Source organism: Neolamprologus multifasciatus, chromosome 4, assembly GCF_963576455.1.
Source record: "Neolamprologus multifasciatus chromosome 4, fNeoMul1.2, whole genome shotgun sequence".
NCBI lineage: Eukaryota > Metazoa > Chordata > Actinopteri > Cichliformes > Cichlidae > Neolamprologus > Neolamprologus multifasciatus.
In genome coordinates, this window is record NC_140442.1 from 4,845,439 (window position 1) to 4,873,189 (window position 27,751).

The window sequence follows — 27,751 nt, forward strand, 5'->3', positions numbered from 1 at the left end:
ACTTTTGATCACACTCACTTCCACTGACTAACTTTTAATTAAAAATGTAAATAATTTAACCTGTTTGGTTCTTAAACCTTTGATACAACATTCCAAATTTCTCTGCATTTTTTTTTATTTTTATTTATTTTATTTTATTTTTTTTATATTCCCAAATACTGATTGATTAATAGCTCTGGGTTTGGCCACTCATAATGCATCATTTGTTTTCAGAAAAAAAAAAGCCTCAACTTTCAGAGCTTGTTCATAGGGGTATATCATAGATGTAACACTTCTTGAAGGATCTTTTTCTGTAGTGTTACCTCTCTTCTAAAACTTGAACAAATCTATGAAAACTTTGTGATCAGTCATCTATTTTTTGGCCATTTGTAAAGATGTCATATTTAAGCTGCTTTAACGTCTGCAAGCCACTTTGCAACCCTCTCCACTGCCTCTCCTTATCATTGCTGTAATCACATCTGTTGTCATCACTCTCTTCTGTTCTCTGGTCTCACTGCAGCTGCTGCTTTTAAAGATTACAGCCATGCCACTTAATATAAAGGACTGCAGATGAAATAAAAACCACCTTTTGACTATAAACCTTTTCAGTAAAGAAATAAGTTACCTGCACATAAGTCAATGACTTGTTGCTTATGTTGTATGTTGAGACAGAGCAGGTTAACCCAGCGTCAGTCTGATGTCTGTGTGCATTTAACAATTCTGACAGGTCATATTTTATAGAAAATGTGCTACGCTGTGCAATTCTATGGATGAATGCGATTTTTGCTACTGCTCATTCCTACCTTATTTTTTTTGTAATTATGCCTATTGCCGTATTGCGTGCAAAGTCATTAACTTGGTCCTTCATTTGAGATCTGTGCTGGGTAGCAGAAATGGACAGAAACGGATGAGAATAACAAAGAGACACAGCCTTGGCACAGATAGAGAGGCTCTCACAGCTTGTAGAGTACCATGCACTCAATGGACTGAGAGAAAAAGATCAAGAGGGGGAAATGTGATTAGAAAAAAAAAGTTACTGTATGATTAGAAGTTTGGAGAACAAGGGCAAGAAGCCAATATTGAGAGCTTTATGGAAAGGCCGTCAGGATGGAAAAATGTAAAATAAGGAAAAAGCCAGTAAAGAGAAAAAGAGAGCGGGATGAACAGATGGAGTGGGTTGGGACTATTTTGGTGCACGATGGGATTATCAGCAAGTGGTTACAGTATGTTACAGCTGAAACGTGTTTTATGTATATACCTCTCTGACTCACTTGGTGACTGAGCGCTTGCTTGTATGGCCTTTTCATTCATAACAACAAGCTTCGCATACCTCTGAGGCGGCGGTGGACCTTAGATTGTCTCATATGTCCGACCTCTGTGCTAACAGGACGACAAAAGCGTCTGGTTATGAAAATATAACGCACAAATATGTAGTATCTAAATTTGCTTGCCCTTCATGTTGTGAACCACTGTGTTCAGTGATGCAAGAAGTGATTATATTGTCTACATAAACCATTATAAAGAAAACAGCCGAGGTTTTAATAACCAGGAAGTATCAGAAGGAAAAAAAGTACTCGTCGAGAAAAATGTCCTCGCTGATTATATATTAACATTTTAGAGTATTGTGTGTTCAGCACTGCTGGCTGATAAATCATCGTATCTTTGTCATCACAAAGTAAACATAAAGACGAACACTGAAATGCAATGACTGTGAATAAAAGTCCTTTTATGTACTTGTGAAGTTACCTCATACCAGGAGGCTCTGGGTTCGAACCTGCTGGGATCTTTCTGGGTGGCCTTTCTCTTGTGTTGGGCTCATTGGTGCTTCTGAGTTGCTCTTTGTTTTGTGTGTTTTTGTATGTTAGCCTATCCAGTGTAAGATGGCCTTAGAGCTATTAGTTAGCTTAAGCATAACTTTGTTTTCTGTGTGTTGTCTTTGGACATACATGGTGTTGAGAGAGTTTCTGTAACCATAACTGTAAAGAGTAAGTTTAAAAGGAAATGCTGTTATACTTGAACTTCAGTAAATGCACTTCTATCACACCTCAGGCTGCTTACACTCCATCTGTGCCACAGCACAGAACAGAAAATATACTATATGAGCCGCACCTGTGAGCATGCAGTGCCTGTTCTCTGCTGTCAGTGACTAATAGTTTACCATTACATAGCTTGGCTCTGGTGTGGACCTACCCAAATTTCCCTGCGTCCAGTTCTAGCTGTTGCTGAGGCAACAAGCAGCGCCATAGAACTGTATATAGCATCTCTGACTGAGGTTCTGGTAAAAACTGGCTCCATGCTCGCTTTCAAAAAGCATACAGGAAAGCGAAGCGCAAAAAGACACGATTCTAAGTCATCACTGTACTTGTACTGGCATAGATTGCAATTTAGAGGTGGTTAAAGTTTGGCTAAGATTAACTAGTTTCAGGCTGGAACTACAATATTCCAGGAATAATCCTTTTACCTTTGATCCCTCTGTAATGTTTTCAGGAGCAACATATTTCAGAGTATATAAAATGCCAGTCACATTAGGCTTTATATTAGATCTGCTATAATTTTAAGCCCCTTTTATGGCTACCTTAGAAATATAATGAATGACAAACTCTGGAGTCTTGGAGGTGGACTTTTCTGGATGTTAGACTTTAAAAACATAAATAGGATGCTTTGATATAATTTCATTTGAAAACAAATTCGTGAGCAGATATTAATAATATAAAAAAAACAAACAAAGCTGAAGTATAACCTCATACAGAGCACCTGTTTCACACCCATACACAGCTGATAGGAGTTTCAGGTGATGTAACCGCAGGGGGGAAGTTGGAATCATGAGCAACGATGTACAGCACGTATCTAACCATCGTACTCTGTCTCTCCTCTGTCTCCTCTCTGGTAGTGACTATATAATCAAAGAGAAGACAGTGCTTCTGCAGAAAAAAGATAGCGAGGGTTTTGGCTTTGTCCTAAGAGGTGCAAAAGGTAAGACGCGAGCACGCTCACAATCATACTGAAAGTACAGTACCTTACACGCAGTGCTAATGCAATCTCATATTTTCACACCATCTTCAGCTCAGACTCCTATAGAAGAGTTTACTCCCACCCCGGCCTTCCCTGCCCTGCAGTACTTGGAGTCAGTGGATGAGGGAGGTGTGGCCTGGAGAGCCGGTCTCAGGATGGGGGATTTCCTAATAGAGGTAGTGATTATCATTATTTATTATTTATTATAGTCATTATTTACCGGTGAATCTGATTTCCAAAGTCAGAAAATTTGATTAAAATGCTATATCTGCAACTGAATCACCATGAAAATGATGAGGAGAAGCAATCTAGACAAGTGTGAGTGTGAATAAAAAGACGTTACAGTAGACTACTTCTGCCCATTTCCTGGTTTGTATTTTTATTCTGTAGTTTGCTAAAGTAGCTCTATAGTTAAACAAAAAGGTCATTATTTGTCTTTTACTACGCTTTGGTGCAGATCATCAGTTTTCCTCTTCCTTTAAGTCAACTTTCATTGACATCACGCAGAATCAAGAGTAGCAAAAAACAAAAAGTTTGAAACAATTCCTTGTGAGCCGAAGCTAACAAAGAACAATTTTTATAAATAGTGATGTGTAGAAACTCTAAACTACAAGTGCTTAACGTTGTCAACCATCTGGTTCATTGACATGCTGTAAATGAAGGGTAAAGTTCTATAAATGAATTTTCTTAAAATAAATCAATATCTACACCTGTGTTGTGCCCCAGGTCAACGGTCAGAATGTGGTGAAAGTTGGTCACCGGCAGGTCGTCAACATGATCCGGCAGGGTGGTAACAGCCTCATGGTCAAGGTTGTAATGGTAACCCGCAACCCTGACATGGAGGAGGGTTCAAGGAAGAAAAGTAAGAGTCTGCTTTCTTCTTCCTGGAGTGCCATCCTGTTCTCATTCCCAGGGTGTCAAATTGTGACATTGACAAAATGTCACTATTTGACACTTACAGACGACTGCGCAAGATGTCCTTTGCTGTGGCACACAGGTCTATCATAATGCTTAGACAACTCTCTCACTTCCAGCTCTTGCAGAGCCATGTTTAATCACACTGTGTAGGCATCATTTGTCAATTTGCAGGGTTAATGTTTGAAGAAGTACATTTAAAGCAAAGGCACAGTCTAACAGAGCTAACCGAGAAGTTTTCTGTGCCTAAACCAACCAACGAGTGAAAGCTCCCAGATGGGAAACACGGTTCAACTACAAAACCGTATGAGTTTTAGTTCATTCATAGATTATTTTGGGGGTTTTTTTACTGTAGGAAGTCAAAGTCCTAATTGTGGTTAAAATCTGACTAAATAACCAGCCCTACCACACACCCCACAGATGGTTGAAAAACTGTGATGCAGCACAAACTGCCATCATCTGAATGCACAGAAACTGTGGTCTCACCTTTAAAAAACACTCTCTAAAAGTGTTTGTATAATTTTCCTGTGCAGGCTTGAATCATATGCTGGCGCCCTAAATTGGCACTCAACCATCATAACCAGTGCCAAAGGACATCTTGTGGATATCTCAGTGATGCCAGCGGCATCTGACGGGACGGCAGTATACGGGATGAGAACACGTTGGTGTTGGCTGCTGTTGATGAATTCTGGACCTAATTGAACCTTGTTCGTGAACAGCTTGACTGACCACTGCTTCCTTTTCTCTTCACTCTCCTCCAGTCCCCCAGCAGAGTAAAAGGCTGAGCACTCCAGCTATTGCCCTGCGGTCCAAATCAATGACGTCAGAATTGGAGGAGATGGGTAAGAAACTAGTTTAAACCACTGTTTTTTGTTTTTTTTTAAAGAGATGAATTGAAACAAGTAAGGGGAGCTAGGAAGATGTAGACAAAGAAGCGGGGTGCTGTACTGGGTAGAAACAGATTCAGGTGGTGTTGAATGATAGGACAGTGTGAAACCAGAGTTGGGGGTTGTTAAAGATGCTGTAAGTGTGAAGGGGAGTTGAGCAAGGGCTAAATTTAGATGGCAAGACAGTAGTGAGGAGAGAGAGCGCAGTTATTCAGTGATAGAAACTAGCGGGAAAGAAGATTGGCTGCCACCATGGATGACGGTCTCAATGCATTTCACTGTTCTTTCAGAGGTTCCACACTGTCACTTCCAGCACCCCCACTACAGGTAACCCCACCCAAAACGAGTGTCGCCATCTACCCTGTGATCCCTCTCTCACCCTCTCTACCCCTTGCACCCCTTACTGCTCCCTGGCCCCGCCCACTCAACCCCAGCACCCACAGAGTAGCCTACCAGCCCCTCTGCTCGCACTCATGCTGACGCTCAGCAAGCATTTGTCGCCAAGGTAACACTGAAACTGCAAAGGTATCACCTGAACAGAGTTTGCGGGTGCTACATGCATCAGAGCGAGGTGTCTTTTTTTTTTTTTTTTTTTTGCTGAAAATCTCTGTTATTGATTTGGAAGAAAATCACACCAAGGATAAAATTATTGAGATGAGTAATTTTTGAAAAAAAAAAAAATCGAAAGAAAGAAAAAAAAACTTTGTTCCAGGTCTGTTGCTATGGTGACTGCATTATGTGTGGCTATGCCATCTCTATTTGAGGCAAAATAGTGGGAGGAGAGTTGCTGATCAGAACTCTGGCCAGTATTTTACTGCTGATTGGGTTATATCTTCCAAGCACTGCTTCTGAGCATGCCCAGTTAACGGCTAATAATATATGAGAGGTGATGACATGAGAATAAGTAGAATGATCTGCTAGGCTTTGTTAGGTAGTCTCAGATCTGTTTTTATAAACTCTTGAGCTCCTTGCATTGTTGACCCATATGTGTTATCCAGAGCTCCACACACTACATGATGTCGCTGCATATACACTCTCAGGGGGCAGTGTCAAAAAATATCTGGGCTTGTTTTAGTGGTTTTACCTAACATGCAAAAGATCCCTGGTTTCATCCTGGCAGGAGATGCCCCCTCTGGAGCGTCCAGTTTAATCATTTTGAAGTAGCTTGTTCTTCTTATTATTCTAGTCTTGTCCAAATCAGGATCAGACTTGATGAATCTGAGTGTAGAGATTAGCCTTTTGCTTAATTCCTCCCCCATCTCCTCCCCTCACCTGCCCTGTTTTTGTGGTGTGATCTCACCTGACCACCCAAAGCATGAGCACCCAGTCTGACACACAAGTACAGGTTTCCTGAACCCCTTACCCCACTTTCCTACTGTCCCAGCGCTCACTATAGACTCCTCAATCTTACCAGTGACACTGTATGTATGATCTGATCCTTACAGTTTCACTCCAAGCAACAAAAGTGTTAATGCACACACATGAATAGTCATATTAATATTGTTGCTTTTAGTACTGTTCACCCAGCAAGTGAAGGATTCCCTTCCTGATGCAACCCCAAATCCATTTGGGGTTGCATCAGGAAGTGGATTCTGTATAAAAATATGCTGAGCTACCAAATGTGGCGACCCCCTTATGAATGAGGGAGGAGCCAAACTAAGCTTAAGAAACATAGAAGCATATGCTGCATAATTTGTGACCACTCTATTGTATATCTTTGTCACAATTCCTATCAAGGTATCTGCATTGATATTATCTATTTATGTGTTAATTTAAAACAAGAAAAATCTGTCAGGCCTTATATACTGTTATCATATGATCATACCGGGTTTTTGGCCTGAAAACTTCGTGCCCAGCCAGGGCACAAGAAAGTCTTTCCACTTTGGAGTGTTTTTTAAATATCTCTGGGCAACTATTCTGAAACTCCTGTACTAATTAAGTGAGAATGTATCCATAACTATAACACCATTGGCCACTGGGACATAAAAACTGCATGGAATTTGATGAAGTTTAGGTTCAGGCTTGAAAACTTTGCCCCAAAATATTATGCTTCTGTAGAAAAGTTGTGACTTCACCAACAGCAGAGCACTCAAGTTATAGATATAGTAAGCCAAGAACAATGTCAAAAAGTGCATTTACGACATCTTTGCTTTGATAACAAGGAGCTATACCTTATGCGAGGCAACTAAATCTGCCGTGAACCTCTGCTGTCTGCATGTGTCAGTGCAACAAAATGAATACCATAGTTCAATCAGTCAATCAATCTTTATTTATAAAGCACTTTTCATACAAAAAAAAATGTAGCACAAAGTGCTTTACATGGTTAAAAGCAGCCCCCCCCAAACACACACACACACACACACACACGCGCGCACACTTAAAAAGTAAGATTGGACTGGGTACGCATGAGCCAAGTGAGGAAACACTATCATGGGGAGCCGTCTGCACCGGAAGCCGGTCACAGACCGCAGCCTCCAGGCTGGGCACACAGCAGGAGGGAGGCAAAGAAGCCCCCCAGCCAGGCTGAGAGGACCCCCAGAGCCCCAGCAGCCACGGTCGATCACAGCCCCGGTGCAGAGAGCGCCCTCCGAGGAAACACTGGAGATATGACACAATAGGATATATACTGGGTAAAAAGATAAAATAAATAAGAACGGGATACAGTATAAATATAAATATAAATAGAGTAAGAAGATTAAAAAATGAATAAGAATAAAATCAATAAATATTAGGTAAAACCTAAATTAACAATAGAATAACAGGATAGAATAAATAAGCGTAAAATAAATAAACGTTAAGTAAACTCAAACGTTAAGTTGAGTCCCAGTTCGACTATTTTATTGGCTTATTCTAAGGGCAGAGGTGGGACAACCGCCATCTTTGGGGTTACAGTAGTCTCCCATGGATGCTGTTCACTATACTCCATGGCGATGCTTAGCATGTAAATCTAATCTCTCAATATAAAGTGCATTTGTCCTTTAATGACCAAAGTTGAGATCTGGTTTCTTCATTTGCACTTGAATCTGGTTGCTTGTGCCTCCTCTACTAAATCAAGGTGAGAGGAGCACAATGTGTGATGAAGCCATGTCAGCCGCTGCCATATGCTTACTCTAATGCATTAGAATTCATTTAGCTGTGATGCTTATTAAACTATCTCACCCCTGTCATTGGTGCAGTGTCCCGGTTCAGCTAGAAGTCATGCTGCAAGATAACAAGGGCATTAAAACCGGAGTGATCCTGCGGTGCACTCTATTCAACAAATGGTTGTTTTCTTGACAGTAATTACATTCGAGCTTTGTTTAAATATGTTTGGACACTTGTTTCAATAAAAATGTGTCTTATTTTGAAAAGATGTGTGCGGCGTAGATTTTGTGAGAGATGAAACAAACACGAGCACAGAAACCCTTCATAGCTGGTTTAACCATTGTGCATTAGATTTAATTGCTGTTTAATCAAGCTCAATAAACCACACATTATGAAATATAACTGCTCGAGTATGAGTAGCGCAGATGAGCCCCCCCCCACACACACACACACATACACACGCACGCACACACACACACACACACACAAACTCACTCAAACCAGCGAATGCAAAGGGTCACCTTTAATTCCTCGACTTTCCTCCTGCCTGTTCACTCGGTTAACCACTAACTCTGCTTTTCTTTGTCTCCTTTGTCCTCACTCCCCTGCTGACGGGATCTTAACCATTTCACAGTGGAGAGAGGTGGGAGTTGGCTTCAGTCTGCTTCCAATAGTGTGTGTGTTGGTCAGAGCATATTGTATGTGTGTACAGCATATTTACTGTAGCACTAGTGTGCATGCTTTAGCCGTCCTAAAGCGTGGGTGTGATGCACGTTGTTTTACATCGAAGATCGAAAAAGCTTGGAGAGGTGACTCAGTTTGTCTCTGGGGAATATGATTAGTATTCACATTAACAACGCTATTGCACTTTCAATCCTGCCAAAACTTAAGTCTCCTTTTGTCCTCCTTCCAGCTGCTACCCCTTGGAAAAAAAAATCAGGTATGCTCTGGTGCACTCCCGTTTAAGGCATTGTATTTATGTCTGTCCAAAATGACTTGGCACTCACCACGCAGTGTCTTACCGAGCTTGTCCTGCGTTTCTTCCTATAGAATTCGAATCCTCACAAGTTACCGAGAAGAAGAGGACAGTCTATCAGATGGCTTTGAGTAAGAAACCTCGTGTCTTTCAGCGGATGTTTCCTGAACCTCTTCCTCTCTTTCTCATCCACCTTTGTCAAGTGTGGCCCTTCCTGCGCATTGTTCCCTTCATTTTGTTGCTGTCCATTTTTCTGTTTCATTGTCGTATGTTCCTTTGTCTCTCTTGCTCTCTTTCTTTCTGCTTCTCTCTGTCTGTCTCTTTCCCCCTTTTTTCTTCTCTCAGATAAACTAGATGAAATTCTTGCAGCAGCTCAGCAGACAATCAGCACCAATGAGGCGCCGGGGACACGGGGACAGGGGCCAAAAAGGGACAGGGGAAGAAGTTTCTATGGCAATGAGGTGTGTATTGTGCTCAGTGTTGGTCAAGTTACTTGAAAAAAAGTAATCAGTAACTAATTACCGATTACTTCCCCAAAAAAGTAATCCCGTTACTTTACTGATTACTTATTTTCAAAAGTAATTAATTACTTAGTTACTTAGTTACTTTTTTAAAACACACTTTACACCCTGAATAGGTGATAAAGCAATAGATCTTCAGCCCAGTTCTACTTTTTCTGCATAATCCATCATACAAAATGTAATCAAATGGAAAAGTCTCTTTTTAAAACTTGTTTTGTTAGTTTTAATCTTTTAACTTTAAGCATCAAGCAAAAATTTAATTATATGCAACATTCTCTGACTGGAAGAAATTTGTTTAACTTATAAACTTATTTTCTGCACATTCCAGCACATAAAATAAAATATTTTTTTGTGCTACACTCACTCTTTCAAATAGATGCAAGTAAAACACAGCAGAAAATAAATAAAGTCAAAGACTAGCGGCCCTGTTGCTCTATTTTCACCTGTAAAGCAGGAGTAGGATAGGCGGAGGTTTACCCTGGTGCAGGTGTGCCGCAGCGGTCAGTGGAAGGATACGGCAGCTTCTCTGTGAATTTCCCATTACGTTGTTGCGCACTCGGTGGTAGCTTGGAAGTTTAGGGGTTTTTTTCGCTTTAAAAATAAGTTTTCTTCCCACTAATGTTTTTGTCACTTTTTATGGAATCAAACTCAAAGTAAGGTCAGTACTTCCACGCTTTAAACGCTTCACGCTCATACTCTCTCCCGCACTCGATATGTGATCCATTGTTGATCTGCGCACAGCTGTTGTCACGAAGGTGGCACTCGCTTACGTCACTGTCATGAGACATTCTCGCAAAAAATCACGGTTTTAGTAACGCAGTAACGCAGCGTTCCTACGGGAAAGTAACGGTAATCTAATTACCGTTTTTGCAATAGTAATCCCTTACTTTACTCATTACATGAAAAAAGTAATCAGATTACAGTAACGCGTTACGCGTTACTGCCCATCTCTGATTGTGCTGCAGTAGATTTACGAGTGTTCAGAGATGTGTGTGTGTGTTTGTGTGTATGTGCCAACACGGCTACCATAAAATGAGATAAAATTCCAAAGAAAAATATGATGGAAGTAGTTTTAGATAATAGCGCAGTAAAGTGTGGTCAGTTGGCCTTTCTCAGTATTATCAGGTCACTTAAAACAATGCTTAATCTCATAAAAAAAAATATGCCATCAATACATTACCAGTTAAACTATGCTTATAAAAGAAGCTTTAGGACTGAAAAAAATAACTAAACTAACTAAACTCAAAAACAAACAAACAAAACAAATAATTGAGTGGCCACTGCCTGTTAGATTGGACATATAGGCCTATGGGGAAAGAGGGTCTTTGTCACAAGTATAGACATTCTTCCACATTGGAAAAATTAAAACAATACAGAAGTGTCTAAACCTGCATTCTATCTAACAACCACAAGATGGCGATAGCTGTAATTGACAAAAGACTTCATGTAATATGCAAGTCTATAGGATAGACTAGAAACCACATATAAACCAATTGCCAATGACTTTATGGTCTTAGTCACTCATTATGCGTCACATTGAATAAAAAATTAAGTCTTCTTTGTAAATCTTGGTCATACTATGACTAAGCTGAAAGTAGCCAGAAGTAGTATTTACTTTTGTCTGTAAATGTTACTGCTATAATCTAAACACGGTCCTACGATGAAAATCTACTAACCAACCACTGGTGCACAACTATTATGAACAAAGCAGATGGCAATAAATGTTCAAAGAAAATAGTTCCTACATGAAACTGCTCACAACAAGTTTTACAATTTATAATAAAATTAACATAACAATATATGGCAAGTCCTGGCAAAAGGAAAAGAACCTCGAAAAAATGTCTGTAGCTAAAGAGAAATTGTGAAAAGAATAGCAGCACATCTTAAATTTTATTGGCAACAATGAGCAGTAGAATGCTGCCACCTGGTGGCGAAAGTTAAGACAAATTCTGCAGAGGATGATTACACAAAGTACCTTTAAAATCATACAAATATTGCTAAGTGAACAAGTGCTGTACCGGTGAAGAAGAACAAAACAAGAAACTATTTGCAGACTTGTTTTAGTCTCATCTATTGTGGTTCCCATGCAGTGTTATATACATGTGCGTCTCATGACTCTCTCAGGCTTTTGATTTTTATCATTTCAGCCAAACTACGGGGATCAGTCCGGGATGGGGGTGATGTCATCGGGGTTGGGCCTAGGCTACGACCGTGGACAATACACCTCAGGTCATGGCCCACCGCACGGTATGCTGCGGCAAAAATCCATCGGTGAGGCTGTCTGTTTTTTCCGTCTGCCCCTCTGTCCACCTGTCCGTCTGTCCTCTGGGCCAGTAGAGGTCTGTGCTGTGCTGACCTGTTTGTCTGTAGCCAAAAATGTCCTGTCTGTGGCTCTAAACTCTGTGCATTTTATCTGTAGAAAAAAAAGATATTTGTTTGTCTTATACTATTTCTAACAGTGCTGGTAGTGCTGAAGTAGTGCTGGTAACCTACATTTTTCTTTCCCTCTGATGGGTTATTTTATGGGTGTGTTGCTTAGTAAGGCTTTGCTAAGGTTCCCTCAGAAATATTCATGTGCTCAATTGTGATCCAAATCACAAATGCTGCTGTGCTTTGCTTACTAATTGCTAGTGCTTGTGGAATATGTAGCACTAACTGAATTATATACTAACAAACATAAGATTTGAGGACAGACTTGCTGGCAGGTGCTTGGGCAGGCAGATTTAGACAGACACTCTCATATATTACGCTCAGCTTCTCTTGTTCTCTACCTTTGTACATTTAACACCCCCCCCCTTTCTTTTTTTCTTATTTCTTATATGCTCATAGTTAAACCCCAATTCATCCCTATTTTTTCCTTTTATGTAGGGGTGCCTGAGGAGGAGAAGCAGTTCCTCCATCCTCCAGCCATGAAGTTTGCCCGGAGTTTGTCGGTGCCTGGCCCAGATGACATCCCCCCTCCTCCCACCACAGCCCCACCGGAACCACCGTTCTCCTCTGCTCCGCCACTCGGTTGGAGAACAAAAACATCGCAGCAGCCCTCTGTCTCCGGGTCCCAGTCCACATCCACCTCTGCACACTACCAGCCCTACTCCCAGGCATTACACTTCACTCATGGAGGCAGGGAGAGGACTGGTGGTGCCAGCACTGGCCCCAGTGCTGGATTGGTGGACCACACGACCCCGTATGCACACGCAGCTGCCCACACTGCTCAAAGCAGGACTGCTTCGCGCAAGGTTGCCTACACTGGGGAGCCTGTTGGAGCTGGCGTAGGGGCTGGTGCAGGGGCCAAGGCAGCTGGTCTTAGGAGAGGATACAGCACTGCCATCCCCCCATCTAGCATTGCCACTGTAATGCCTCAGCAACAACAGACTACCCAGAGTCAACCCCAGCGTGCAGACCGCAGTGCAGCTGGCGCTGGAGCAGGTGGTCCTAAAGGAGGGGCGCGGCGAGGTAAGGGTCCATTGGTAAAGCAGTCTAAAGTGGAGGACCTGCGTATGGGCCAGGGCACACTGGGGGGCAAAGGCTCCATGGAGAAAAGCTCCATTCCTATTCCCACCATCATCGTTAAGGCCCCCTCAACCAGCAGCAGTGGGCGGAGCAGCCAGGGCAGCAGCGTGGAGGCTGATGTTCCAGCATCAGGGGAGGCAGACGAATCCAAAACACCGCATGGTCCTCCACCCTCCACCCCTGCTCCACAGCCCCCTGCTCCACCATCCATTCCAGCACCCCCACCTCCATCCTTGCCTTCTATTCGAGCCCAGGATAATCTGGACTTTACCAGCCAGTTCGGGGCCGCCATTGTGGGCGCAGCTCGGCGAGACAGGGAGCGGTTTCACGAAGCCCGCAGAAAGAGTGCCTCCTTGTTCATGTCTGCCGAGGAGGACGTGAGCCTCGGAGGAGTGAGCGATGGAATAGGAGGAGTAACACGGACTCAGGTATCACAGCAACCGCTTAACACACAGGCTGAAAGTTCATCAACGAGGCTGCGCCCATCCAAGTCCATTGATGAGGGCATGTTCTCTGGGGATACTTTCATCCATCATACTCGCAGTATGCCTCCTGCTTTTGGCTTACCTGAGTACTCTTCATCTGCTCTGGACTATCAGCCCAAGTCTGTGCCTACTGATTTATACACAGCAGCAGGCAGGCAGCCAGCACCCGCTACTACCACCTTCATCCACCCTCTAACAGGAAAGGCTCTTGACCCCACATCGCCACTAGGCCTTGCCCTAGCTGCCAGAGAACGTGCTCTGAGAGATGACAGCAGGTTAAGGAGGGGAGCGGAGCATCACTTTACCCGCCAAATGTCGAGTGTGGTGTTTCCTTCATCTAGTGTCACCTCTCAACCAGTTTCATCCGCCTCCCAGTCTTCAAGCTCGTACCTGGTGACCTCCTCTTCTCTGGCGGCCACAACAGCCACTGTCGGACGGCCACCCTCACCCAGAATCCTCAGAGGAGTTGGGGCAGTTTGGGGTGAGGACGGTGGCGGCGGGGAGAGGGAGCGGGAAGGAGGAGGGGCCCGTGAGGGGCTAAGAGTTCGCTTCTCAGAGGACAAAACAGTCCACACACACCACTATCAGTCTCAGCCGTATCAGCCAAGTTACAAGGAGAGGGAGCGGGAGAGATCGAGGGAGAGGGAAAGGGAGAGGGAGCTGTCCAGGGAAAGGGAGAGGGACAAGGAGAGAGAGGGCTACATGAGGAGGGTGGAACAGGCAGCTGCTAATGCAGCGGCGGCTGAAAGCGCCGCCCACCAGGCCGCTCAGTCGCAGCAGCCGCGGAGGCCCACTTTTCTCAGGATGGAAAGTCAAAGCGATGCCACTATCCTATCCCTCACACCTCCCTCTCCTCCTTCTACCAGTGCTCAGCAGACAAGGAGCACTGCAGGGAGCACGGGAAGTGGGCTGATGGTTCTCCCTCCCCCTGCCCCCTCAGTCGATGCAGATGATGAATTTGTCTACGCAGACCCACTCCCGCCCCCTTTAGAGTTCGCCAACAGCTTCGACAGGGGAATATCGGCATACTCACAACGCGCAATGCTCTCCAACAACCTGACCTCCCGCCAACAGCAGGTCCCGCCCCCTCCACCACCACCCCCACCTCCTCCACCACCGCCCCCTCCGCCCCCCCAAAAAGAACAATTTATAAGTGGGTTTCCTGCTCACACACCCCTTCACTCGCCTCAGGCCGGGGACTCCACCGCCTCTAGTCTCACATCTTATGACAGTGAGGTGGCAAACCTGACTCAGTCTGCTCCCTCCCCATCACAAACATCACCCAACCCACAGCCTCCACCCTCACCCTCTACCCTGCAGCCCACCTCGGGCCCTCCACCCCCACCATCAGTGTCACCCCCACCTCCTCCTGGCTCTTACCACAGACCCTTTTCTATGTCCCACCATCTTTACAACAGCACTCACACTCATGGGCGCTCTTCACCAACACCTCCCCCTCACACTGTTGCTCCTCCTCCAGCCTACCGTGGTCCCCCGGCGCCCTCGTCCACTGCTGCCACCACTGTCCCACAAAGGGGCACCGCCTCTCATGCCACGACCGCTAGCTGTGCTGCTACAACCACCACCGCTGCCACCACAACAAGCACCTCCACGCAGCTCTACCAGGAGCGAACACACACCACGCATTCAACATCTTCTGCCGCAATCACAGGAAGCCGAAGGCCAGGAGAGCACCACCGTCTTCCCCCGACCGCCAAGAAAGGAGAGTCCCAGGAGACTGTGGTGGACTCTGGGATCGAAGAGCTGGACAGTCGCAGCAGCAGTGACCACCACCTGGACAGCATCCTGGCTCTAAGGGGAGACAGACTAGATAGAGGGGAGAGAGGAGGACGGATGGGAGGGGATGCAGAGAGGGGAGGAGATTTTCTGGAGTCTTACATGAGCTACCTGGATGGACAGACTTTTGAGATGCAGAACGCTACAGCAGCAGCATCCACCTACCCTAAAACAAACAGGTTCAGAGAGGGAGGTCGTGCCGGGGAGCTACAAAGACAAACCAGCACTGCTCCCGCGTCCTTCCACTCCCACAGGCGGCGAGACGAACAGGAAGAGGATGAGATCGAGGAGGGAGTGGCAGAGGACGAAAGTGGCCACGACGGATATGGAGTAAGGGACATGCAGAATCTGGGACGTCCCACTTCACCATACTTTGAGCGGCCACGCACTCCTGAGATGAAGCCTCTTTGGGGAGAGAGTCAGATGTCTGGCGATGGGAGCGGCCAGCATGGGGCGCTTTTAGAGGGGAAGAAAATTTACCCTCCCGCGTCCAGCATGAAGCCCAGCATCATCAATGAACTGAGCAGCAAGCTGCAGCAAAGGACCAAGGACAGCTGGAGCAGCCAGACACAGCTGAGCAGACACAGGTACGGCTTGCCATAACTCGACTGCATTACGTTTTCTCGTCAAAGCACGAACTTCATTTTTCGTTACTGTCATTCTGTCAATGTCTGAATACATCACTTGTGATGTGCAAGCTTCTGTGGAAAACACCTCAAACTGTGCGCTGTCTGTTTATGTCTTGCGTAAGTGTGTCTATACTGTGTAAACCTCTCTTATTTCTCTGGCTTTTTCCATGTTTTTCTCTCAGAAGCAGAAACAGGTAATAGAGCACTTCCACACTATTTTGTTTTCTATCTCTAATCAAGGAAATTGCGCCACACCGTATTGACAGTGATAATTAAAAATGAAAAAATATATATATCAATTTAAAAATGTGCACATAATAATATTACAAAACAATCCAATGCCAGGACAGTAGGGCTGGGTATCGTCACTGATTTTTAGAATCGATTCAATTCCGATTCACAAGGTCCAGAATCGATTCGATCCACGATTCGATTTAATTCGATTCGATTCGCTTCGATTTGAATCTGGGAAATTTTGACAGTCAGAAATATTATAATTCAGATCAGTACATTTACATATTTTTGTATCTATAAAAAGGAAGCTGACACACGCAAGACTTTATCAAAGGTGTGAGCGTCACAGCAGATGCCTTTGTGTCAAAGTAGCTGAAGATAAAACACAGAAACACATGAAGGTGATTTTTCCTGGCCTGGGATTTTATAAAAATATTACATACCTATATACATTACCTCTGAAGTTACAGCGGTTTTATTAGAGACACGGCTAAGCGTTTTGCATTTTGCATAATTTTAAAAAGTTTACATTTGTTCAGCATTGAACGGCAGAAATTAGGTTTTCTTTTCGGAAGTATATAAAACAGAAAAAAAAAAAGTCGGCCGATAGCGCTGTAAACAACGGTAGACTTGTGCGTAACAAGCAAGCGAATAATGCAGAAAACCGTACAGAGAGAGAGAGAGAGAGCTGTGCATCGTGGTCGAAGCAAAACAGTAAAAGTCAGAGTGAATACATGACGATGTTTTTGTGAAGCGTAGTTTGGATCTTCTTTTTCTGCTGGTTCGGTCAATATTGTTTGGAGAGACATCAAACTAACAGCTTTAGAATCAGCGCATAAAGGGCGTGAACACAAAGCGCGGACCCGCCGACAGATCAGAATCAGCGAGCTGTCGGCTTTCAGCCCCGACTGTGAGAAATTCGACATCTAACTGATTCTGATCCGCGGGCTGCTCTGTGTGTTTAAGTCTTTGTGCAGAATCCGTGTTCCTGCTCTCATTTACTGTTTTAGCTGTTTGGTGGTTGTTGAAATTTTGTGAGATTTCACCTGAGATTCTGGCATTTCAGGCAAAATAAATTTATATTAAAAAATCGATTCAGGATTTTAATGAATCGATTTTACGTAATCCAAGCCAGAATCGATTTTAATCGATAAATCGATTATAAAAACCCACCCCTACAGGACAGTCATTATTAGAGAGTTGTGTTTTGGTTAATTACAGCTTTCCTGCTTTTCAGTAACTGCTTTAACTACTGCTGACTAAAGTAGGGAGATTACTACGCTTCTCTGTTCCTGCCGCTCCTTTTCTCACTCGTCAGGAGATATTTACGTTCCAAAACAAACCCACTGAGTCACTCGCATAGGTTCAGTTAAGCTGTTGCACTGCCGAGTGAAGCTTTTGAGGACTTTATTTTCTTTTTAATGACCAGTTTGTTGTCCACTCTCGCTGCTGCTTCTCCTCTACTACTCGCAGCTCGGTTAAAATGCGCTACTTTGCCCCGCAGCTTGACTCAAAGGTGTGTCACATGTTGTAGCTGACCTGATTGAGTCTCTGCAGTTTGTTGGTCTATTTCCTTTGATGTTTTGTCTACACACTGAACACTACACATATAACTAGGGATGGGTATTGATAAGATTTTCACGATTCCGATTCCATTTTCGATTCTGTTTAACGATTCGATTCTTTATCGATTCTCTTATCGATCTTTTTTAAAAAACGAGAACACTAAGGTCGATTAGCTTAGAACTTTGTTTTATATCTTCTTTTTGAACATGATAGAAATGTAGGAGTAACACGGCCTTACAAACCCAACAGTGTGATCTTAAGAGATCCACAGCCTACGGCTCTTCAATGGGGTGTCACAGGGTCCCCAGGAAAAAAAATTGTAAATGTAAAATAATAAAATAAATATTCTTCTGTAGCAATAACAAAGTATAACATCAATTATTCTGTAGCAATTACACAAGAATATCCAATAATGTCCCTGCCTACAATTAAACACATTCACTTACCGAAAATCGGGGGCATCTGCTGTGGCAAATGGGTGCAAGCCTTTTACCACAAACTTGTCACTGCTCGGTGACATTCGTCTATCCTGGCCTGAAAGGAGACGCTACCGGTAGAACTGCCAGCATCTGAGCCAGACTTTGTCTCTCTCATCATGGTCACTAAATGCACAGTAATGGCAGGTTTTGTAATAAGGCAGATCGCGCTAACATAATATGCACTGTTAGTTGATTATTTACCTGCCGCATTAACGGGAGAGGACGTGCAAACGTTACCGCTGCTGCTGGGTTGAGATTCACGAGTCCGGAGCAGAATTACAAACACGACATTCATTTAAGGTTATCGTGTGTTTTGTGAGCAAATGCTTTTGCATATTCGTAGTGTTTCCTCCCTTAAATGAAATATCTACTTTGCAAGTATTGCAAGTTGCCCTGTTGTCATCCGTTCTCGTAAAGTATAACCAAACTTTTGAGCATTTGAGCCTCGGCGCCGTGTTTCCTGCCAGGTAAATGACGCTCCGCAACGTGGTGACGTCATTCGGGGCGACTGGAATCGATAAGTGAATCGTTTGCAAAAATGGCAAACGATTCCAAGGAATTGAAACAGTGGGAACCGGTTCTCAACAAGAACCAGTTTTCGATACCCATCCCTACATATAACACTACAAATATATAGGGAATTGTTATTTTGTTACTTAACATCCACCGGGGATAGGATTAGGTTGCATTTTAGCCACGTGCTAAACAAGTTAGAATCAGAAATGAGAAGTTTCAGGTATTTAGTAGCCTCACAGTTCTTCTTTGAGAAGAACTAGAGAAATCTCTATAAGAAATCTTTATAAAGAGGGAGGTTAATCCAAATGATGTGACTGGGAGCCTGGTTAATGCTAGGAGGTTGTGATGATTTGACCAAGATATAATAATATTTTGAATATTATAATGCCTTTTATAAACTTTTAAATACACTTTGCTCATTTTGAATGCCACATACCAAACCATCCATGCTGAAGCCCTTTATCTGTAAAGTACTGTAAAACTATGGTTAAGGAATTAATTTTGTGTAAATATTGTGATATTATCAATATCATGAACTCATGGCTGTGATAACTTTGATAATGTGACAGGAAAAAATATAAAAATGTTAACCTTCAAATCAATTTTTTGCACTTTAACCCACACGGTCTAAAATAGCGGGACACTGTTTCCCTGTGTGCATGTTTGTACTTTTTTTACATCACTGTTGTTCCCCTGTGATCATTTCTCTCTTTCTTCTCACAGATTTTCAGAAGACTCAGCCTCAGCTCTGAGCCCGCCCTCAGCTCGATCTCTGTCGCCGTCACCGATCTCATTATCGCAGCCATCGTTGTCTCTGTCTCCCACCCCCGCCTCCCAGTACCCCAACTGGGGACGATCGCCATCTCCGCAGCCTCCAGCAACTTCTCAGCCGCCACGTTCACATTCCCCACTGTCACCGACATCTTACTCCCCTTATCCTACTTCTCCCAAACACAGACCTGTCTACAGGACCAAAGCCTTGGAATTCCAGTTTATCCCCAGTCGTGAGTCCCGTAAAGCAGAATCACACATTCTCCAGCGAAGGCGAGCACCCAGCCCCCTCATCTCACCCTCAGAGAGACCCAGTATGGGCCCACCACGGCCATCATCCCTTCCACTTCTCCCTACCTCACCTCTGTACAGTGCCATCTATGATCTCCGCGGTTCGGTCACTCCGCCATCACCTGGGAACCCTCTCGGAGACCCCTACTTCTCTCCTTCGCCTCCCCTGTTTGCCCCCTCTGGCGCGCCGCCTCCTCCAAACTCAACCTTAGTAGTTTCCCGATCACTTTCTCCAACTCATTTCCTGTCTGGGGCCTCTTCTCCGCCTCTACACCCTCTCCCTCCGCCTCCCTGCTTGAGTTACCCCCATCTACCGCCCCCTTCTCCCACAAAGCCCTTCGCCTCCAAGCCGCTGCCCTACTGGACCAAGTATGACGTCGCAGACTGGCTGGGATACCTGAACTTGGGGGAGCACAGAGAGCGTTTCCTGGATAATGAGATTGATGGCACCCACCTGCCCTCCCTGACCAAGGACGACTATCTGGATTTGGGTGTGACACGAGTGGGTCACCGCATGAATATAGAACGAGCCCTGAGGAGTGTAATGGACAGGTATGGCTGCTAAGTGCAACCTGTAAAGCCTCTTTAATGCCACCTTTAAAATGCGATTTCTATCTGGTTAATACCATTCAGTACTATGTGTGCTTATAGCACTTATACCCGATGTTAATAATATTAATAATAATAATGGATTGCATTTATGTAGCGCTTTTCGAGAATCTCAAAGCGCTGTACAATTCCATTATTCATTCACTCTCACATTCACACACTGGTGGAGGCAGCTACAGTTGTAGCCACAGCTGCCCTGGGGCAGACTGACAGAAGCGAGGCTGCCATATCGCGCCATCGGCCCCTCTGGCCATCACCAGTAGGCGGTGGGTGAAGTGTCTTTCCCAAGGACACAACGACTGAGACCATCCAAGCTGGGGCTACAAGACGAACTGCCAACTCTTGAGCCACGATCGCCCCGATAATAAGCATTCTCCTTATCTTACCTTAAAAAATCCACATGCTACTGAAGTCCTATGTGGTAAAATTTCGTATTCATATGCACTAAATTATTCTCATTTGTGCATACATAAGCTATTACTTTGATAACTTGACATACATACAACTTCAAATGTGGACAGCTACCAAATATAGTGTATCTGAAACTGTTAGAGACTCACTGTAAATTATATTCGTCAATATAAAACTTGGCTATTTTATTTCTGCCCATTGTAATGTGGCTGAGGGTAGCTTAACCTCTTAATCCCCGATGCCCCCTGATACAGGGGCAAAAGGCAGGAGATCAGGTAGGCTTGGGGCTTCAGAGGTTAAGTTTTTAGAGCAGCATATTCATTTCTGTATGCACAAGACAATTAATTCACCACAATTCAGTGAGCTTGTTTGCAGATAAAAAGCTCACCCTTTTGGGATTTCCAGGGCTCCATAAGATAAAAATAACATGGCAATTTCAGTATTTTTAAAATGATTTTTGCCAAGACATAAAATGACCTGACATTGCATCAATGTTACTTTTTTCATTATCAGTGGAATTAGGTAAAGATAAAAGATTTTTGTGTTATTACTCCTTGTTATTCGGGTTGTTTTTCTTATTTTGTTATATATCTACATGTCTACACATAGTGGTGATTGGGGGACACCATGGGGAAAAGTAACATGGGGACAGTTACTATAGTTTAAAGGTTGTCAGTAGGGCTGGGTATCGTCACTGATTTCTAGAATCGATTCAATTCCGATTCACAAGGTCCCGAATCGATTCGATCCACAATTCGATTTAATTCGATTGATTCAATTCGATTTGAATCTGGGAAATTTTGACAGTCAGAAATATTATAATTCAGATCAGTACATTTACATATTTTTGTATCTATAAAAAGGAAGCGGACACTTTCAAGACTTTATCAAAGGTGTGAGCATCACAGCAGATGCCTTTGTGTCAAAGTAGCTGAAGATAAAACACAGAAAAACATGAAGGTGATTTTCCTGGCCTGAGATTTTATAAAAATATTCTGCAGTACATCAAAAATGAAAAAAGAAAACCATTAAATAAAAAACATGAACATTACCTCTGAAGTTACAGCGGTTTTATTAGAGACACAGTGTTTTGCATTTTTCATAATTTTAAAAAGTTGAAATTTGTTCAATATTGAACGGCAGAAATGAGGTTTTCTTTTCGGAAGTATGTAAAACGGAAAAAAAAAATGGTCGGCCGACAGCGCTGTAAACAACGGTAGACTTGTGCGTAACAAGCAAGCGAATAATGCAGAAAACAGACAGACAGGGAGAGACAGAGAGAGAGAGAGAGAGCTGTGCATGAAGTGTGATTTTATTGTGTGGTGGAAGCAAAACAGCAAAAGTCAGAGGGAATTCATGACGATGTTTATGTGAAGCGTAGTTTGGATCTTCTTTTGCTGCTGGTTAGGTCAGTGTAGTTTGGAGAGAGTTAAAACTAACAACTTTATGATCAGCGCAAAAAGGGAACACAAAGCGCCAGCAGATCAGAATCAGCGAGCTGGCGGCTTTCGGCCCCGACTGTGAGAAAGGCGACATCTCACTGATTCTGATCCGCGGGTTGCGCTGTGTGTTTACGTCTTTGTGCAGAATCCGTGTTCCTGCTCTCATTTACTGTCTCAGCTGTTTGGTGGTTGTTGAGATTTTGTGAGATTTCACCAGAGATTCTGGCATTTCGGGCAAAATAAATTTATATTAAAAAATCGATTCAGGATTTTAATGAATCGATTTTACGTTATCCAAGCAAGAATCGATTTTAATCGATAAATCGATTATAAAAACCCACCCCTAGTTGTCAACCCTTTAAACTAGTCAGCCCTGTCTAGACAGGTTGTCTGTCTAGACATCTGTAGGTGAGCGATTTCCACTTCCTGTTTGTGGTGTGACTTCTATTGACCAATCATATGTGAACTGACTTTGGTGCATACATGTAAAAAAGTTTTCAGAACAAATGACTGCTGTAATGCAATCTTTTAACATTCACTTAAAAAATTTTGCTTATCATAGTTCTTAAAAAAATAATCCTTTGGATTTTTAATCAATTAGTGGCACAGGAAGTCTTTGGAGAAATATCTGCTGGCTACACTGCAAGCCCTGCAAAGTCAGCAGAGGACACCCGGTGGGTTCCTAGAACGGCCCTTACCTCAGGATCCTCACAGCTTTAGATTTATTGTCACTGAAGAACAGCAGCCTCTTGCTTGAATTGGATTCAGTGATTAATTTCAAGTACGGCCACGAGTTAATTGCAAGATTAAAGACCAATGCTTTCGAGAAACTCTTAGAGATTGCTTCCTGAATATTTTGAGGTAGGTTGTTCCAACATTTTGGGCAGGATAAGCTGGCAACAGAAAGCACTACATCCCAAATTTATCTCTCCGAGGAAATTATATGTCTAACGGTTTGGCAGTGACAGATTTAAGAGTGCGAGATGGGACGTAAAGTAACAGACTGTTGTACCGAGATCCAAGACCATTTAGGGCTTAAGATACAATAAGAGCATTCCAAAATCACTTCTATGGGATACTGGAAGCCAGTTTAGCCCTTCCAAAACTGGAGTGAGTTTTAGTTAATAACATTACAGCTGAATTCTGAATAGACTGCAGCCTACTTATCTCTAGCAAACTGAATTTAACATGCCAACGATATCTTTTCCTTATGTGAATACACTTTTCCCAACTTTACCAGTCAGGCTAAGGTGACCGAAAGGTGGATACCAACTCCATAAATCAAAACCAGGGTTTCCCAATGTGGCTATGAGAATGCATGTTGTCAGCATTATGACTGGCAGCTGACCAGAACATTTTACAGAGCAAACTGTAATGTTAGAAATATCTGAAGAGTTTAAACAGCATAACTGAGTATGTGTGATAATAAAAGTTCTGTATGAGAGAGTGTGCACTTTAATTAATTTGATATCTGAACAGAAGGCTGACCTTTCACGATAATGTTAGTATTATAACTCTATCGTTAGATACAGGAAGATCTGACAAAGATATAATAATTATTTGTTCTAAGAGTGGAAACTAATTTTTCCAAGGGTCATGCAGAAACTGAAACGGCTGTGCAGGGCAGCACCAATAAGCTTATAGAGATATAAAAATAAAGATTTTTCTGATTTGAAATCGGCGTGAATATGAGGCAGATAAAGTGTTGTGAATGGTTGGCAAGAATACAGAAGCACTATATAAATAAATCTGATATAAGATCAACGAGTACAAATAGTTGCCCTGTTATAAGATCATAAGTTGGGGTTTATGGACCAGTAACACACAACTCAAGGTCAAATATGAAGTTATCTTGCCAAGCCCCAAATTCGGCCTTTTAGTACAGACTTCTGCTTCTTCTGCCATCTTGCTGGTCTCATCACCTCACCTGACTTCCAGAGTTTAAAGTCAAACTTTTCCTAACTTGTGTCACAAAGCTGTGACTTCCGAGCACCATGATCGGTCAGCTGCAGTGACGATCCTGGAGCAACATTAACTACAACGTTACAGGAAGAACAGGGTGGACTTAGATGCACCCAACAGCTCAGGCATCAAGTGTGATGACCAATGTTTTCCCGGTTTTCTTAGTCACACTGCTTGTCCATTTGCATGAGTCACAGCAGATTTATCAATTTATTCTCTCCATTTGACAAACGTGAGTCAGAGGATAGAACGACACACAACCACACCACGGACGAACAAACACAGAAAGCTGGAAACATCACGCGTGTCCTGCGTTTTTTCTTTTGTCCGCAGGCTGTCCAGCAGCCCCTTTCCCATTTCTGTTCTCTCACCTCGGGATGGACAGACGGACAGGAGGAGGGACGACGGGAGTCGGAGCTGAGGCTGCAAATACAGAGATGGAGAGAGAGGCACAGAAGGAGGGGTTGAAGCCAATGAGGGAGGAAGACACAACTGCTGCTGCTGTCCATGGTGGATTCACACAACAAATGAAGGGGGGCCAGATTTCACACAGAGAGCATCAGAAAGAGGGAGTCGAGGCCCAAAGGGAGGTGGAAACACAGGGATGGAGGAAGGGCTGGCGATCCATAAAGACACCGGCTGGCGCTGCTCACATGTGGCAGGCTGATTTACACAAATACACTCCCCACGCGCACGCACGGTCACACCAATCAACACAATTAACGCAAACGCCCTCTCATCCGAAATGTCTGTGGCTGCAGCAGAGATTACAAATGCTTGAGAGGAACAAAACAAGTCAGTTAGACTGGAAAAGAGGCAGAATGAAGAAATGAAAAGGTGTCACGCAGTCATCTTGTTGAGTAGTGCTCTTACCCCCTCAGCTGGCTGGTTTAAAGTTTACGATTAAAGAGCGGATGCTGACTTCATAATAAATATCCCAGAGGAGCGAGTACTTGAGGGTGAACGAGGATGAATGTGTGCCAGAGTGAGGCTTTATCTGTGTGAATGGTGAGCGTAGGGCAGGTTATCGCGACGGCCTCCGCGTCTCTTTAAAACGAGGCGAGGTCGCCGGTAGATAAGCTGCGCGTGGATAAGCCGCGTCTTGTTTTTACCTCACGACTGGTAGGGCTCCGTCCTCACTGCAGATCCCGTGATCGGGATCGCGCGTGTATGTGTGTGTTTCTCTATAGCTCTTTATTATCTTAAGTCTTATAATGACGTATATACAGACTGGTCACTGTATCACAAATTTGTAGCAAAAATAAGTGCCCAGACCAACAACATAAAAGTAAACGAACACACAGATATGCACACACAGGCACCCGAGTTACTCCATCCATGCCTGCATGCATACACCGACATGTAAACACAAACACAAGCACTTCCCAGTGTTTGTGTTAGAATTTATGGGACACCTTATATATAGACACACACGCTACGTTCGGATCCGAGATGTACAAAACGGAGACAGACTGTGCTTTCGTTGGGATTTTGCGACGACGCAAAGAGACTGATTTTATTTACGGAGAAAGACTTTCTCAGCATCAAGGCAAAGTGTTGTACTCTCATTCAGGCCTTCTGTGCGAGGCAGACTGGAAAGGAGAGGGGAGGGAAGGAGTAAAAACTGCCATTTTCTTGTTCTTTCCCACTTAATCCCCCCGGCTCCTTCCAGGAGTGGCCTCTCTCCGTCTGTCGACGAAACCCAGGAGGAAAAACCGGGCCGAGGGGATCCCAGAGAAAAACGCTTATATCGAGTTTTAATACTATGATTGTTCTTACACTTTTTAAACTTTAAATGGGAATACTGGAATACTGATATTGATATGAAGAGATTTATTGTTACTATCTATCATTACTATCATCGTCCTTACTGTTATTGGATCTTCAGAGAGTCCCGGTTTCTGCCTTCGGTGGCTAAGGTGGCGCTTTCGTGTAGTCAGCTTATTTCTCTGACTGCGAAGTGAAGATAATTGTCGTGGTTATATCGATATATAAATATATATATGTACATGTAGGTATTTTTGAACTGAAAGATGCATAATGTACCCTTAACATAGCTTCTATGTGACAAGAAGCACTGCAATTAAATGTGAAGCACATTTAAGAATATTATGTTCCCCCCCCCCTTTCTCCTTATTGTTTCTCTTGTTGTGAGACTGTGAAGCTTTAATCAAAATCACCTTTTAACCTTTAAGGCCTCAAAATATATTTTTCTCACGCTTTTAAAAGTTATTCACCACTTAATATGCTGTAAAAATGTAGCAGCTGTTGCTCTGAGTGAAAATGATTTAGAATAATACAAAATAATATTTTTTAAATTCTCTATAACATTCTAATCTATATATATATATATATATATCTCACTCCCTGGCGATTGATTTGAGACCCAAGTTTAACTCTTCTCCTGCGACCCCGTGTGATCCCCCCAACATCAGCTTTTGTGGCACATTTACATCTCATCCCATCCCCAAGTCCTGCTTGTCTTACTATTGCTGAGATTAAATATAAGGGCTCTGTCATGACCTCTCTACCTTGAACAACGCTTCACCTCTCCTGCTGCTTTTGAGTCCATGAACACATATCAAATGTGCATTTTTTCTGCTATCGTCAGTCTATTTTTGCCAAAAGATTTAAGAATTTTCATAGTCACCTCGCTTAAAAGTGCACATGCATGCATGCATCCATACAGACTATATATGCGATTTAGCAACGGTAACTAAGGGGGGACTGTTTTTGTATTTGCTCTTTGCAGATGGCTAAGGAAAGACTATATTTGAATTCAAGGGAAATAGCAATAAGGACGATGAAAATAATGGTCTAACTATGGTTTAAGATGTAAAAAAAGAAAAAAAATATCTCAAAAGTTCTAAAGAATCTCTGTCTTCCAAATAATGTTTAACATGAAAAGGTAAATTGTATTTATTTAACTCTTCTGCTTTCTATACAGTTCGACCTGTTCTCTGCAACAACCCCTCCTCCCACTGTTGATAATCTGATGGGATTAGGAGCTCTGCTCCGTATTCACCCATCGTTTGCATCTTCCCGTATGTACAGAGCACCCTCTGCAGTCGCTAACATGTGCTAGTATGCTCACAGCTCATTGTTTTATTACCAGCATAATATGCAACGGCCCCGTCTCCACTAGCAGCTGAGACTTTTTCACATTTCCCTTTCGGAGGTTTTGAAGGGGCGAACAAGCCGAGTGAGACTCTACATGTCTCAAAGTCTGCTAGTGTACATAGGGCCAATTAAGAACTCTGGATAAGATTTAAAAAACATCTTGCTGATACAACGATCTTGTTAAGTGACTGGTGAGATGCTGTTTTTTGTTTTTTAAGCCTTTCTTTGCGTTTCGTAGTCGCATTGGAGAAGTGAATATCAGAGGGAATCGGTCTGACTCTATAGAAAGCACTTCTTTTCCTTTAAGAGATCTTTTAAAAAAAACATGAGAATATGAACTGCTGAAAAGTAACTTACAGAATATATATGTATATGTGATATGCATATACACACATTCATATAAAACATATATGAATTTCAAATGTTTTAAGAGATAAATTGTTAGAATTATAATAAAGATACAGAAACAAAGTTCTAATTAATGGTTTGTAATTTCTTGAATGATTTCTTTCATCATCTTTCCATCTACCCAACTCACTTTTTAGGTCACAAATT

General features: G+C 43.0%; 1 protein-coding gene across 1 annotated transcript in view; it reads left to right on the top strand.

The window, feature by feature from the left end:
- The window catches only part of shank1 (SH3 and multiple ankyrin repeat domains 1), a 118,391-nt gene extending 90,724 nt beyond the window's left edge, over positions 1-27,667 (top strand). Inside the window, exons 16-26 of the mRNA XM_085157674.1 lie at positions 2,870-2,952; positions 3,043-3,167; positions 3,718-3,853; positions 4,668-4,748; positions 8,791-8,817; positions 8,928-8,984; positions 9,199-9,314; positions 11,522-11,645; positions 12,243-15,753; positions 19,314-20,204; positions 24,410-27,667. Coding sequence (XP_085013800.1) covers positions 2,870-2,952; positions 3,043-3,167; positions 3,718-3,853; positions 4,668-4,748; positions 8,791-8,817; positions 8,928-8,984; positions 9,199-9,314; positions 11,522-11,645; positions 12,243-15,753; positions 19,314-20,204; positions 24,410-24,497 — 5,239 coding nt within the window. The 3' untranslated portion in view covers positions 24,498-27,667. The remainder of the gene's footprint in view (positions 1-2,869; positions 2,953-3,042; positions 3,168-3,717; positions 3,854-4,667; positions 4,749-8,790; positions 8,818-8,927; positions 8,985-9,198; positions 9,315-11,521; positions 11,646-12,242; positions 15,754-19,313; positions 20,205-24,409) is intronic.
- The last annotated feature ends 84 nt before the right edge of the window (positions 27,668-27,751 follow it).